Source organism: Pezoporus occidentalis, unplaced genomic scaffold, assembly GCF_034315485.1.
Source record: "Pezoporus occidentalis ecotype Australia unplaced genomic scaffold, CSIRO_AGI_Poc_V1 ctg47, whole genome shotgun sequence".
NCBI lineage: Eukaryota > Metazoa > Chordata > Aves > Psittaciformes > Psittacidae > Pezoporus > Pezoporus occidentalis.
Window position 1 is genome coordinate 114,819 of NW_026915802.1, and position 13,753 is coordinate 128,571.

A 13,753-nucleotide genomic window follows, 5' to 3' on the forward strand; every position below is an offset into this window, starting at 1 on the left:
TGACAATGCTAGGGAAAACACCCTGTGCAGTCAGTGAAGCCCCCCAAAAGGGATATGGGCTACACTGTGTCTCTTCAGTCTTCCTTCTCGCAGTTGCCAAGTCTTCCTGTCCACATGTTTCTTTACAGGTTTTTTATGACGGGATACCTTCCCCTGGGCTTTGAGTTTGCTGCAGAGTTGACATACCCAGAATCAGAAGGAACATCATCAGGGCTCCTTAATGTCTCGGCACAGGTAGGTGTGCTGTTTTCTTTGTTGCTTGCCTCTTCACAGGCAAGGTTAAGTTGTAGCCTTGACTCCTATTTCTTGTCCATGATTATTGTAATGCACTGCAGATCTAAGCACCCTGGCTTTTTGAATTATGTTCCTCATGGCATTTCTCTATTGGCACCCATTCTGTTTCAGCTTAGGAAAATATGTCAGAATGCTAGTCATCCTTGCCTTTTCCAGCACTGCCCCTAACAGTCTCTTGTCTAGTGAGAGATGACATTCTAGCCTTAAGGGTCATTTGTCTTTCCATCAGCTGTAAGGAGCTGCCTCTGGATATGTGTTTATAGCCAAACTTTATCCCCACTAGGCCTGCAGCTTGGCTGGCCTGTCTGCTCTGATATGTCAGTAAAGCTGGGAAGCTGTTTGGGCTGCTTTACAATAACAGTACAGCTTGACACTGCCTCTGTTTATTTATAGATTTTTGGTATTGCCTTCACCATTGGCCAAGGGCAAATCATGGATCACGTTGGGACAAAGGCAGGAAACCTATTTCTTTGTGCCTTCCTGTTACTGGGAACCATTATGACAGGTAATTAAAGTTTTCAGTGTTCCTCTTCTGTGACTCTTCCCCTTGGGCTTGGCATATGAACTGAAGGGCTTTTGTGTGTAGTGGTGCCTGCAGAAAAGGGCAGGACCCACAGAGCAGTCCTGTACCTGCTGTGCTCCTTTAAGCATCTGGTCTGTGCTACAAAGGAGATCCAAGGCTTCTTGCCCTGGCTGCTGGCTGGAGTCTCAAAGATGCATCTTCTACATGGTGCAGTAAGGAGTCTCTATCCTGCCTGTTTCAGAAAAGCTCTCTGCCTCATTCAGGAGAATGGCTTCCCTTGCTCACCGTAATATGTTCCTGTCTACTCTTTGGCCTGTGGTGCCCTTTTGAGTCCTGGAGAAATTGATATGGGCTTTGCATGGTGACTTAACTGCCTTCACGTCTCACTTCCTCCATCTTTTCCAGCATTCATTAAGGCTGATCTCCAAAGACAGCAGGCCAATTTGGATAACGAACAGACAGTGAGTAAACCCTCCTTCAATCCCTGCTGCGCCCCTGCTAGTTGCTCAGGACAACACCCAACCTCTCTCCTTTCTAGGAATGAGGCTGGCCCTTTCCAAATTATGACTGCAATTGTGATTCTTTTATCCCATCACTTTTTGCCTAGCCCTTGGGGAAGCTTCTTGTTGGCATTTTAAGACAGGTGGTGTAATCCCAGCTCTGCCAGCTGCTGGGGCCTCTGTTTACTACAGAATCTGGAGGCTCTGGTCCTCAGACAGTGTGCAGGGCTTCACACATCTTTGTATCAGCTAGGATCGGATATAGGGCAGTGCTTGTTTGCTTTTCTCCCCTGACAAAGCACTGAGCCTACCAGTGCTTTGCCCTTGTTTAGAGCTAGGTAACTGTCATTCCAGGCCCCTGGGAAGGCAGGTTATTCCCCTTATTCCCTGTCCTCAGCTGCCAACTCTCTTAGAAGCTCTCCCTGCATGAAAAGGGAGGGGACTGGTGGTTGAGGTTCTCTTTCTTATTGCTCTGGGCTCCTCTTCTAGGACATTAGCAGACACATCCACTCAACATTCATGAAGCCATCAGCAACCATGTCTAGCAAAGTGCATAAACTCAGTTCTGTGGTGGCCTGAGTCAGCTCTTTTCTGAAAACAGTGCTGCCTTCCTCCAGCTAATCTAACCAGTCTGATCTGGAGAGAGACCAGAACGTCTTGCTCTGCTCCAGCTGGCTGCTCAAGGAGGTGGATTTTCAATTACAAAATATATGCTTTTTATTTTTATTTTGGTTTCTATTTTTTCATTTATTTTTACTGAACTATCTGAGCACAAAGACAGTAAAATAAGTGAAGGGAATTAATGTCACCTTGAGTAATTCTTGCAAATATAATTCTAGACTAAGTGGGGTTGGGGTAATACTGTACAATTTATCTGGTTTGGATAAAGCAGCTCCCCCCCAGCCCCACTGTCATAATTTAAGAAGAATTCCTGCTTTTTTTTTTCCTGCTCTGAGGCTTGCAAGTTTGACTGATTTTAGCAGTGGTGAGCATCACAGTCTATGGGACGACTAGAAGACAACAGCTATGCCAGAATCCTGGTGTGAATGGGACTAACTGGAACACACTTAGCTAAGCTGAGCCTGGGTAAAGACCAGTCTCTTTTAATATATGCAAAACTGTTGTATCCTGCAATTAATACTGCTGAAGTCAAAGACGAAAGATGAGTTGTAAGACCAAACCATCCTCTGCAAGCTCTGAGGCAGCAGGGTTGTAATGAGAGGTGCTGGTGGCACCGTGAGTTAATTCATACCATGTATGTGAAAGGCTCAGGAAATAGCAAGGTTCTCTGGCATGATGCTTAGTAGTAGTAAGGCCTTTTCCCTTTGTCAATCACTTCTCTCGCCAGATGAACTGTACACTTAAGCCATTTTTAGTCTAAATCTTTTCTTATGAATACAATTGTAAAAGCTTGCTGCTGGAGAGTAGAGGGCATTGAGACCAGAGAAAATGTGGTACAGGTATCATTTCTATAATACTAAAACCCCCCAGAACTGACAGCAGTAAGAACTGGAGGGGTGCGTGAGAGGTAACAGGTCTCAGTCAGGCAAAAACTTCACTGGCAGCTCCTTCCCCCTGAGGACTCATGCTTTGAGGGAGTCATGACACACACCCCACCACACCCCCAAATGTGTCCTCCACAAGGCTGAACTCACCTGGGTACTTCTCAAGCTTAACAACCCCATGTGATCAACCAACTGAAGGCAGGCTGAACCTGGTGTTCTGCACTAACATGGATGCCTCAGTCAGGGGAGCAGCCAGTGGGGCTTGGGGATTTTGTGCTACCTTTGTGGAGTCAGGTACTGGAACTTTTCTACATGAGATAGATGTCTTACACATGCTTTTACTTACCCATAATTTTACTAGTTTCTTCCTTTGCCTGTTCCTCTTTTTTTATCTCTCCTCTCCCCTCCCCCTTCCCCCCTTCATTTCCCTCCCTACTTGCTTCCAGCTTTTCTGGTATGGTGACTTGTGGGTGTTGTTACAGAGACTCCAAGGCAGCAATCAGATCATGGATTATGGGACTGTAGCCTGTAACCCTAACTCCATCAATTCCCATTCCTGCTCACTAGCTCATACACAAAGGTAGGAGAATCACACTAACCTGCTTCTCTGAACACTTACAGCTGGTACAGGCACCAAGCCAATGGCACTTCTGGGGTGACAGCAATGGCCATAGAGTACTGAGAATCTTTCTGGCCTTCTCAGGTACCCATCTGAGAGGAAAGACAAGACAGCTTTCACCAGCAGAGTGGAGATCCCACCAGACTCATGTCAGGTTGGGGCATAGAGATTCAGCTAAGTGTAGCAAGGCAAAGCCTGGTGCTGGAACTGATGGAGATCTGAATTGTCAGTAGGTTACTGGGGAGAGCAGGTACGGGCATTTGGAGAATCTTTTTTGACATTACTTTTACAGTCCAGATTCTTGGCTGGAAGTGATACCAGGAGCCCTGTAGAAGAGTTGGCTTGATCACAGCCAGGGTGCATGGCCAACTTCAAGAAAGAAGTTTAAAAACATCTAGCAATAACAGTCATTGGGTTGGTGCCTTTTGGTATAAGAATGAAAATTGTAAAACTCTATGCTTGCTGATGTGTGAATCTCAGTAGCACTTGGCATTTTCTCAGCTGTTGCTCAGGGTATAATGCTTTATTACTCACTGTCCTCTGCTTTGCACTGACTGGCTGATCTGCCAAATTAACCACGCTACCCTTTGCTTTTCAAAGTGTTCACTGAGTATGTGTATCACTGGCACAATCAACAGGACTAACAGGCAAAAGCAGAGTGAGTCTGTTGGGAAGAACAGCCTTAATCCTGCTAAGATTACAGTGTGTACTACAGGAAGTGGGTAGCTGCCACACTTTAATGCAAGCGTAAGGAAGAGTCCCATGGACAGGGAAATATTTGAGTCCAGGATGAATGCTTCCAAAGCTGTGTCTGTGCTGCAGTCTGAGGCAGTTTTAGCAGGGTACATCTTTGGTATTGATTTGTCTGAGACTCTGTCTAGGAATCAGCCTCTTAGCAGCCACCTGTCAGAGGTTTTGGCTGCTCTGTCCATGCTGTATGATGTTTCCCTTTCTGCAGGACCTGCCTTGTGTTCACAAGCAGTTTGTCTTCTATCAGTGCCCTTATCTGCTTACAGTTATAATTAAACAGATATTGCAATTAGTAGAACTTGTAGTGGAAACTAAATTAGCCAAATGATACTGTGGGCATCTTGTCCTCTAGTAATAAAGCTGGAGTGTGGTTCCAGCAATCCTCCCACTTCAGTCTGCCTCAGTTCAGAGAGTGCCAGCAGGGTTAGCTTTCTGTGTCTCAGCACACTTGGAACAAATGCCTGTTTTACATTATAATGAGTCTCTTTGTGGGCTGCCTTTGTTGTAAGTGCATCTGAAGACATTTCAACATTGTGCCTCAAGGTTTCATAGTAGGGGCAGTTGATTCAGCTGCATATGGCTTTCACTCACCTGCTCCTGGTTTCCAGCATCCATGCAAACCTTCCTGTGCTTTGCATTAGGAAATAAGTATCTTTGCCGAGTTTCCATGGATTGTTTTGACTCGGGAGTGAATTGTTCAAGAAAAGCCTTAGGCAACATTTCTTTGAAATACTTTTAAGCTTGTGTGGCCTTTTAAGAAGACAGCTATCCTACAGAGTGCAGGATTCCAAAATGGCAGGACTGCTTTTAAGTTCAAACCAGGCGTTGCTAGGCCTCTTTGAAACTTTCAAATTTGATTTATGTGTGTTCAAAGCACTTGAGATTACTTTGTGCTGGACTTACACTGTTTATCTTAGTGGTAGATAAATGGAGTTTTTGGTGTGCACACGCGTGTGCATGTATGAAGAACCTATTCTTGATAGCAGAGAGTATGCATATGCAGTAAATGGTTTCAGACTTTGTCCTGGTTTCTTAATTGTAATGAAATTAAAATCTTTTGTCTGGAGTGTTAATGCTACCAGCAGAGCTGAGTACTGATGAGTGGATGATTTTGGATGACCAGTGACCTGCTCTAGGTGTACAGCCACAGCAAGGGATTTGTTTAAAACAGGACTGAATTTCTGTTGTGTCTTCAAACCATGTCCTGGATAAGTCACGACTCAATCAGGCCCTTATTTGCTGGTTGTATGTTTTGCCTGGATGCAAAGATGCATCTGCTGAATCTCAGTGTAGTACGAAAAAACATGTTGCTTTTTTCTCCCAAGGACAGTGTGATTTAGACCAGCTTAGGGCTTTAGGTCGAGCATCCACCCTCAGTAGCTTACTGGAGTTCCTTGCAAGTTGTAGCATGCTTACTCTTACAGTGAAAAACTGCCAAGAGTTTTGTGTCGTAGGCACAATGTGTACTGCATCCTCTGCTCCCCATACTTAACTTCTCCCTTTCTGTGCTTACTGTGTAGCAAGCAGCCTTCTCCTCCTGTCACAAAGCCATGATCAGGCTGTTCGCATACACTTTTCCAGCGCTGTGACTCCCAGCTGTGAGGGCAGCCTTCCTTTCCGGAGGTGGTGGAGCCCTGAGGCAGGCTGTTCTCCTAAAACCTCTCTTCCTGTAGCTCCTCAGCAGGTGAGTAGTGTTCAGACCCCAGAGGTGTTTGGAGACCCTGTTCAGAGTTCTTCCATAATGCATTCTGTTGCACTTTCCCAAGCCTAAATGCAGCTTTCCCCTTACTCCTACCTCTGGCACTACTTCATGCACCCCACTACCCCTCATGCCGGTATGAGTTCCCTCTGTGTGCTTCCTGGCTTTTGCTTACAGGCACCTCTTTGAAGCTTTCATGATCTCACTCCTCTGCTTTGGGATACTGCTGCTGACGTCTATAAAACCTTTTTACCTGCAGTTGTGTAAAAGGCTACTCAAAATTAAACTGTTTACTATCTCTTGCTTCCATGCTCCCTGGAGTTCTCTTGAACTGCACTGGGGATGTGAACCTCTTTCCTATATACCCCTGATTCCTGCCTCAGATGTCAGTCTTGCCCCACAGTGAGTTAACTTAGAATCCAGGTCATGGGATATGCCATATTTACCCTTGCAAGTCTGCATGCTGTCTTCTGAATCAGTGACAAGTGGGGTGTCTCACTGTAAGCAGAAATCCTCTGGAGGAAGAAGTCTCGGGTTTAATCCTGACACACCCCAGAATGGCTCAGTAGAAGAGCTGATCAAGCTCCAGCCAGGAAGGCTGAACTGGAGTTGTAAAAGTTCGGCTGTTTCATGCAGCCCAGGATAGGGTGGTAGTTGGGCAGCAGTTTCGGTTGTCCTTGCTCCTCCTCTGGGAAATTACAGCTCCCTCTATCTTAAGGGAAGAAATTTTAGGAGGGTTCAAGTAATCAGGCTAATTCTTCTCTAGTATTTATGCAGGAAAAACCTCAAACTTGTGTATGTTTGGCTCTTACTTCTTATGGCTCTTTAAGATACAAGTAGTGAACTTTGAAGGCCTTATCTGCACCACTCTGGAATTATTTCAGCCATAAATCCAAGCTGGGGACAGGGAAGATGTGGGGCAGAGGGTGGCAGCCCTGAATGAGGGGTGGGGACAAGAAGACCTGAAAATGAGCAGAGCCAGCAATCTGGGAGGTAGAGACCTTCAGGCAAGCCAGAGTAAGGACAGAGTGGAGCTAGTTGCTGTGCTGAGCCTCCTGGGGGAGCATGGCATACAGGTTCTCCTGTGGTGCTTGCATAGACACTGTGTTGCCCCATGACATGAAGGAGTTCCCAGTTCCTTTCCTTGCCCAGTGAACTGGCCCTGAAGCTTCGAGGCTGATCTTGTGCCACAGTGAAATACGTTCAGTGAGCTGGCTGTAGAGCTGACCCCTGGGCCTGTACTGCTTCTGTGAATTAACTGTGGTCTGAGGACTACACCAAGTAGCTTAAGGGAAGTGGGACCCTTGCTCTGCCCTGCTGCCCCAGTGCCCCATGTCTGGGCAATAGAAGGGTCTGGAGAAGGGAACCAGGTGCATTCTCAGGATGGTGATTTTTGGCTGGGGATTTCTGCACGTGAGCAGGGAGTTGTGAATTAGCCAGCTTCTGGACAGCTGGTCTCTCTGAAGCCTGGGCCTGGCCAGCCAGGATCCTAACCATGTTGTTTCTCTCTGTTTGACTTGCAGAAAGTGATGCCAGAAGCCTGCACTGATGCCATAGTCCTTGAGGAATCAAAGCTGTGAATGGAGGGGTGGCTCCATTCAGGGGAATGCAGTCCCCCTCATTCCCATGTTTGCTACCAAACCCATCCTCCTGTTACATGCACACCATGGAAGGAGCTGTGGGGGAGTGGGGGGGAAGCCTCAGGATAGGAGCCCAGTGAAGAGTGTGAAAGAGCAAAACAAGAAGGTAGTTGCTCTCTTCAGTTACATGTCTGCATGCTGCTCTTCTAGAGACTTCCCTGCTTGGGAAGAAAAGTTGGGAAAACCCACTGTTTTCCCCCCTACTCCAACGTGTATGCTTGAAAAAGCAGAGCTGAGAATAGGTCCAGGCTATCCCTGAGAACATGAGGGTGGCACCCTGGATGTGTCTGTCTTTCCTCTCACAGGCAAGCTGTGATGAAGTGTGGAAGCGGGACGATGCTTGCTCTGTGAGCAGCCCTAGAAAAGCTTTCAGCTGTCTCTCAGGATGAGGGATTGCTCTGCTTTGGTACCTGTGATGCTCTGTGTTGCACAGGTGATGGTAGAGGCCTCAGCACATCACCAGCAAGTGCTGGCTCTGGTTTTATTACGTGGCTGTCCCAGATGAAATACTCTCGTGGATAAACCTCTGCCTGGAATTCACTGAGGTTGCCCTGATGTTCCTATATGTTAGGAATAATTGAGAGACACCAATCCTCCTGCCTCGAGGCAAGGACTAGTTCTGCAGCTTATGTTGAAGCTGTAGCCTAAGCCTAGTTCATCACTACACTAGCCACAGGAATGAGTCAAACCACAAGCTCCCTGGGCTGAGGACTTTGTCCTTAATGATAAAGTGCCTTTTGCATGTTTCAGTGCTACAAACTTTTGTGAAGTGTTATATTGAGATAACCAGCCAAGGGTGAGTATGATTGAAATCCAGATCTGCTCCAGTATGGAAGCTTCCCACTTTGTAATAAGAGAACAGGAGAAGCCCTCTTACCAGCATTTGTGTCTCATAAAACACTGCCACTTTGTATGCTGCTGTTTCTCTTAATACAAATATAGATCCTCCTTCTTTTCTAGCATTCCTCCACTGGTGGAGACATCAAGTGTCCTTATACTCCTTAAATCAAAAGCCACAACCAGGTGGAACAGATCAAAATAGTCCTCTCTGACATACCATTTTTGACAAATTTCTATTTTGTGTGTGGGTGTGAAACTGCAGTCTTTGACACGTGAAAAGATTCAATTCCTATTTCATAGTTTGGGATTGAGGGTGAGGGTCTAAAATGGCTTTTTAATAGAAGTGTTTATATATATATAAAAACATTTGAAGTGTACAATGAAATCTGACACATATTAAATAGTTGAAACAGTCTACATCTGGCTCTTTTAATAGCATGAAATGTTCCACAGAATGGAAAAGGAATTTTTCTGCCCAATGCTACCGTTGTGCTTTACCTCCCTTCTGTGTTTTTCTTCTGCACATGCACTGTCCTCCCAGCTAGGAGATCCTGTTGTTTCCTTCCTGCCTTCTGTGCACTGCCCATCTGCTTTGGGCATTATTTCATCCAGGTCTAAGCAACCTGATCCTGTTTTCTCTGTCTTATGTAGTTCTAACTCACAGCAAAGGTAGCTCAGGTACATGCAGTTTGCTGTCACCAGTATGCTGCAGAAGTGTGTTCCTGTGTGTGATGTGAACAGTCAGACCTGCAACTCTGTGGGAAGGAGTCAGGGAAAGGGTTTACTTCAAAGAACTTGCTGTTTGCTCTGAGGTTGTACATCCTCTACCTGCTGCTGTGTAGCAGAAAGACAGACATAGCATTTTGTAGTTTTCTGCCGTTTATTAGAAAGTCCCCTGAAGAACACACACATGCAAGTTACATAGCAGTGCCAGGGGCAGTACGTGTTCTCTCTGTGGTCTGAAGAGTTCAGTTGATCCTGGGTTGCTGTACACCTCCTCCGCACACTGGGAGAGAAGTCCTTAATGCACTGGGCGTGCCTGAGACATTGCCTGCTCTCCAGGGAGGCAGTCACTAACTGGCCCCTGCAAGCTTTAACACAAACTCCTCTGGGACTTGCTCTTTTGACATCAGTCAGTTGAAATGTTCCTTGGACAAGAAAAAAACTTAGTAATGGTGAGACACTGACAGTCCAACATTGATCCACTAGTGGGCCTGGTGTCCTAGAGTTTTAGTGGAAGTTTGGCAGTGAAGATAGGAGACAATGCTGACCTACACCCAGCCCTCAGCTTCAGTTTTTCTTCTTGTTCTGTGACAGTGCTTCTACCTCCAGGTACTGCAGCCCAATCAACATCCCCAAAACAGAGAAACCTGTGACAGAGATACAGGATGAGTTTGCATGAGTTTGTCCAGGGGATGAGGTATTTTCTCCCACCACTGCCTCCCTGATCTTATGTTATAGCCCCATAGAGACTTTTCTTCGGGGGTGGGGGGGGTGGGGTGTGTCGTGTCACAGCTCCAAGGAGAGTTTGTGGGGAGAGGATGCAGAGCTCTACTTACTTGCTACCATGAGGGGTGCCATAATTCCAATTGTCAAGGCTGCAGTATGGTAAATGAAGACCTCGGAAAGGAAGTGAACAAGGGCCAAAAAGAAGGTGAAGAGTGTGATGTAATAGAGGCTGTTGGAGAGCAGAAAGAAGTAAGTTATCATGTAGCCCATAGTATGAACATGAGCATGGCTGAGTAGAAAAAAGGCATACCTGCATGCTTCCCCATCTGTCCCCACTGGGGAAGCACAGAGGGCACTTAGGGTCCCTTGCCTAGTGAGGTGCAAAAGCTGCTTGGGCAACAACTGAGAGAACAAGGCAGTGTTCATTTAAATCAGTGGGGTGCATTGAAAAATCACAGGCGTTACCTGCCTTGAAGGCAGGTGAAGAGGGGAGGGCAAGGATATGGCACTGGTGAAGTGAGAAGCATGTGTGCACACAAAAAGGTGAGAATTGGATGAACTGAGAACCACGGTGGCGGGACTGGGCTGACTCCAGGCTGCATCACCCAACACGATTTCCCACTTATGTTCTGCTACCCTCTAGGGGCCACAGCTGTTAAAAGGAGCAGGTCCAAAAGACAAGGTAAAGAATCTTAAGAAACAACTGGCTCAGTGGGAATTGGCATTGTCATCACCCCCTAAAAACAGATAATTGAGTATCTCCACCTTCCTACCACAGACAAACCTAGGCAACCCAAGGACATGCTGCCATGTTAACAGTTACTTCTGCTGCGGGGTTGGAGGAGGCAGTGACAGAAGGGTGAGTCTAAGCACCTTCCAGCTCAGGCTTTGTCTAGCACAAACCTACAGTCAGCCTGCTTGGAAACTCCTCTCAGAAATACCTCTGTTAACACAGGGAGAAATGGCCTTCCTCCCACCACAGCATCAGGGTGTGCCTCAGGCCTTGTCCTTAGACCCCAGTAAGAGCATGTGGAAGAAGGTGGTGGGTTAAGACTTCTTCAAGGGGCATCTCAACCTGCCACAGTCTTTAGCTGGGCTGTCACAGAAGAAGCACTATCAGTCAGACCACAGCATTAGCAATTGCTTAATGTCATCAAGGCAGCAATGCCATCAGAAGATGCTTTCCAAGCTGGAGCTCAGAAATGTCTGACCTAAGTTCTCAGATCTATTAATTTCTGCCTGAGCTAAGAAACAGAACTTAAATGGGCAGGCTCTCCCCTCAGAGTCAGGAGGGAACACGAGTTAACATACAAATCCCACACTGCTATTTAGGCTTTTTTGGTAGAACGCTTTCAACCCTACAGGAAGATGAGGCGCAGCTTCTGATCCCAATATCCTCCGCGCCGCCCTGTGAGCTACTGCTGAGGCTGTGACTAGCAAACAAACACAAGGATTTCCCGGTGCTCCTTTACTCCATTACGTACGTCCTATTGCGGATGTCGATGGCGCAGAGACAGCGGATCACCGACGACAGCAGGGTCCAGACGCCGAAAGTCCGAGCCTGGAGCCCGTTCACTGCGCGAAGAGGGGAGAGCACATGGAAACCACGCACAGCCCCGCCCGCCGTCCCCACCCCCGCCGGGGAGCAGAACGCTCCCGGGCCCGACAGCAGCCGCCGGCGCGGCTCTTACCGAGCCCTGGGCTGGCGGTGTACAGCTTCTCCGAGAGGAAGCCGTGGTCGCGGAAGCTCTGCAGCGTGTTCCCGGCGGCGATGACCGACACCATCACGAGCCAACTGCGCAGCACATTCAGGAACCGACTCATCCTCCCGGCCGACACGACCCCAACCCGCAAGGACCACACCACCCGCTACCGCAGCCCCGCCCCCTCCAGTAGCGCACTCCACCATCCAGCACTCCCATTGGCCTCGGGCGCGCCACTCCACCCGCGCACTACGCTGACGAGAGGGCTTCCACCGCCAATCAAATCGCTCAGCGCCCGGGAGGCGGGCCCGCCCCTCATTGGCCCCGCCCACCATGTGGGAAAGGAGGCGGTACTGCGGCGGTAGGCGCGGCAGGACTGTTGCGTCTGCGCACTGGCTGCCGGTGATCGGCGCATGCGCAGTGGGAAGAGGCGGGGTCAGCCAGTGGGTTGTTGTAGTAACGGGGAAGCGGAGGGAGGGGCTGTTGCCATTGGGCCGCCGTGCCCGCTTACCCGGCCCGGCGCCCCCCTGCCCCTGGTAATGGGGGAAGAGGTACGGGTGAGCTGAGGCAATTGCCGCCTTAGGGCGAGGGGCCATTGGTACCGGAGCAGGAGTTGTGGCCCCTTCGGCGCTCCCCGTGGTTCGTGTTTCTCGTGGGGCCGCCGGAGGTCACCGGGCCTGCCCGCCGCGGTGTAGGCCGGGCCTCAGTCTCCCCTCCGGAAGCGGCCGGGCCGCAGAGCTGTTCCCGTGCTGGTAGAGGCGCTGGCCTTGGGCGTTTTCTCGGCGCCAGGGAGGAGCGGGCGTCTCCCGCTAGGCTGGGCTGGGCGGGCTTGGGCAGCCTGGTGCGACCCTGGCCGCGGGCAGAGCAGGGAAGCGCTTCAGCGGTAAGCGCCTGAATGACTCTCACGGGCAGGTGGGGAAAAATCTGGTGGAAGGTGATGCTTCTTCCTCCACTCGTCTGGCCAGCAGGTGATTTACTGCCTGTAACAAGCTTGGTGATAGTTCTGTGAGAAATATGTATTGACAGGAGGTGGGAGTTAAGTTACCTTATTTGTCTTGCTGTCCTGTTCAGCTGTGCATTCATGCTTTTAATCCTTCCTGCAGGCAACTGCTCCTGCAAGATCCCTTGAATCTGTAGGAAGGAGTCTCAGAGGCTACCGGGACTGGGCTGTATGAAAACTCGCAGAGGAAATGCCAGCTGGGATTGCTCGAGGTCTGGAGGAAACTGGCTTATCCTTACAGCAGGAGGAGGAGGAGGAAGAAGATGTCATTGATGAGTTGGAGTAAGTAGGAAAAAACCTGCTTAATTGTTTCTATCTCCCTGTGTTTCCTGATTTGTACTAATCTGAAAAGACAGTTACATTCCTTACCCTCCTCCTATCTATAAAGCAAAAGATAGGTAGTTTGGGTCTGAAGTCTGTGGGCAAGCTACCTACGTTTGTAACCTAAAGGACCAATATATTCATCTATTCATCAGGGTCAGAGGAGTGGCTCTTCCTTGGCTACTCTAAAGTCTTGTAGTTTCATTGATGTCATCTTGTGTTCTGAAGCTGGAATCTTTCTTGATGATGTTTAAGAGCATGAAGGAAATAAATGCCGCCTTCTTTTTTTTTTCTTTTTTTTTCTTTTAGTTTTTACTTTCTACAGTAGACTGATATGCAGTGTTTTGTGTCCTTTTTCAAAAACTGTCTTGTTAAAAAATCAACTCCTAGAGTTCTTATTACTTACTAGTGTGTGTTTGTTCTTTAGTTTAGTAACTTCTTTTATCTTTACTTATTCTTTCCAGAGTGGAATTTCTTTTCTCTTTCAGCTGGACATACTTTCAAATGTCCTGTTTGCTTTCTTTTGGGTGCATATTATTACTGAGTGCTCAGTTGCAAACTGCAGTGACTTAAGGCAGTTAGAGGAATGTTGTTTCATACCAAGTAGTTGGTTCAGACCTGCCAGACCCTTGTGGATGGAAAAGTCCAGAACTGACATTCATCTAGACTGTAGCTGCAAAAGTGTATCTGCATCAAGTGACAAAGGGTCATGCTAGGGATGAATGACTGTCACCTGGAGGATTGAGCCTTACTGCAAATCCTCAGGACGGGCTTAACATAAACTCCCATCTTGTTGCTTCAGCTCATTTCCAACTTATATAAGGCTCTGGCCTGTACTGTAAATTCTGGAAGCTTCTTGGGTCCCTTCCAGCCTGAACAGCCACTTAAATCCCTGTAGTGAATTTTTTTA

At 47.9% G+C, this 13,753-nt stretch overlaps 3 protein-coding genes across 10 annotated transcripts in view; 2 read left to right on the top strand and 1 right to left on the bottom strand.

Annotated features, from left to right (window-relative positions):
- FLVCR2 (FLVCR choline and putative heme transporter 2) overlaps positions 1 to 8,737 on the top strand; it is a 37,319-nt gene extending 28,582 nt beyond the window's left edge. The window contains exons 7-12 of one of the 7 annotated variants that reach the window (XM_062636102.1): positions 129 to 234; positions 688 to 799; positions 1,223 to 1,278; positions 3,305 to 3,402; positions 5,773 to 5,875; positions 7,414 to 8,737. In XM_062636102.1, coding sequence (XP_062492086.1) covers positions 129 to 234; positions 688 to 799; positions 1,223 to 1,278; positions 3,305 to 3,402; positions 5,773 to 5,875; positions 7,414 to 7,470 — 532 coding nt within the window. In that variant the 3' untranslated portion in view covers positions 7,471 to 8,737. The other 6 variants (XM_062636105.1, XM_062636103.1, XM_062636109.1 and 3 more) reach the window with 6 other exon arrangements.
- A 494-nt stretch (positions 8,738 to 9,231) lies between these two features.
- Positions 9,232 to 11,698, bottom strand: ERG28 (ergosterol biosynthesis 28 homolog). Of its 2 annotated transcripts, XM_062636130.1 has the most exons (4): positions 11,511 to 11,689; positions 11,304 to 11,394; positions 9,930 to 10,048; positions 9,232 to 9,740 (listed from the first exon to the last, which is right to left on the bottom strand). In XM_062636130.1, exons 1-4 carry the CDS (start codon positions 11,641 to 11,643, stop codon positions 9,661 to 9,663), a joined length of 423 nt encoding a protein of 140 aa, XP_062492114.1. In that variant the 5' UTR covers positions 11,644 to 11,689; the 3' UTR covers positions 9,232 to 9,660. The 2 variants fall into 2 exon arrangements, with proteins under 2 accessions (XP_062492114.1, XP_062492115.1); XM_062636131.1 differs by lacking the exon at positions 9,930 to 10,048 and having other exon boundaries at positions 11,511 to 11,698.
- A 787-nt stretch (positions 11,699 to 12,485) lies between these two features.
- Positions 12,486 to 13,753, top strand: part of TTLL5 (tubulin tyrosine ligase like 5) — a 132,981-nt gene continuing 131,713 nt past the window's right edge. Inside the window, 1 exon segment of the mRNA XM_062636086.1 lies at positions 12,486 to 12,804. Within this exon segment, the coding sequence (XP_062492070.1) occupies positions 12,713 to 12,804 (92 nt within the window). The 5' untranslated portion in view covers positions 12,486 to 12,712.

Coding starts and splice junctions, on each gene's coding strand:
- ERG28 (XM_062636130.1), bottom strand. CDS start 11,643: ATGAGTCGGTTCCTGAATGTGCTGCGCAGTTGGCTCGTGATGGTGTCG. Junction 11,395..11,510: donor CACCGCCAGCCCAGGGCTCG/GTAAGAGCCGCG, acceptor CTCTTCGCGCAG/TGAACGGGCTCCAGGCTCGG. Junction 9,741..9,929: donor GGCACCCCTCATGGTAGCAA/GTAAGTAGAGCT, acceptor TCTCTGTCACAG/GTTTCTCTGTTTTGGGGATG.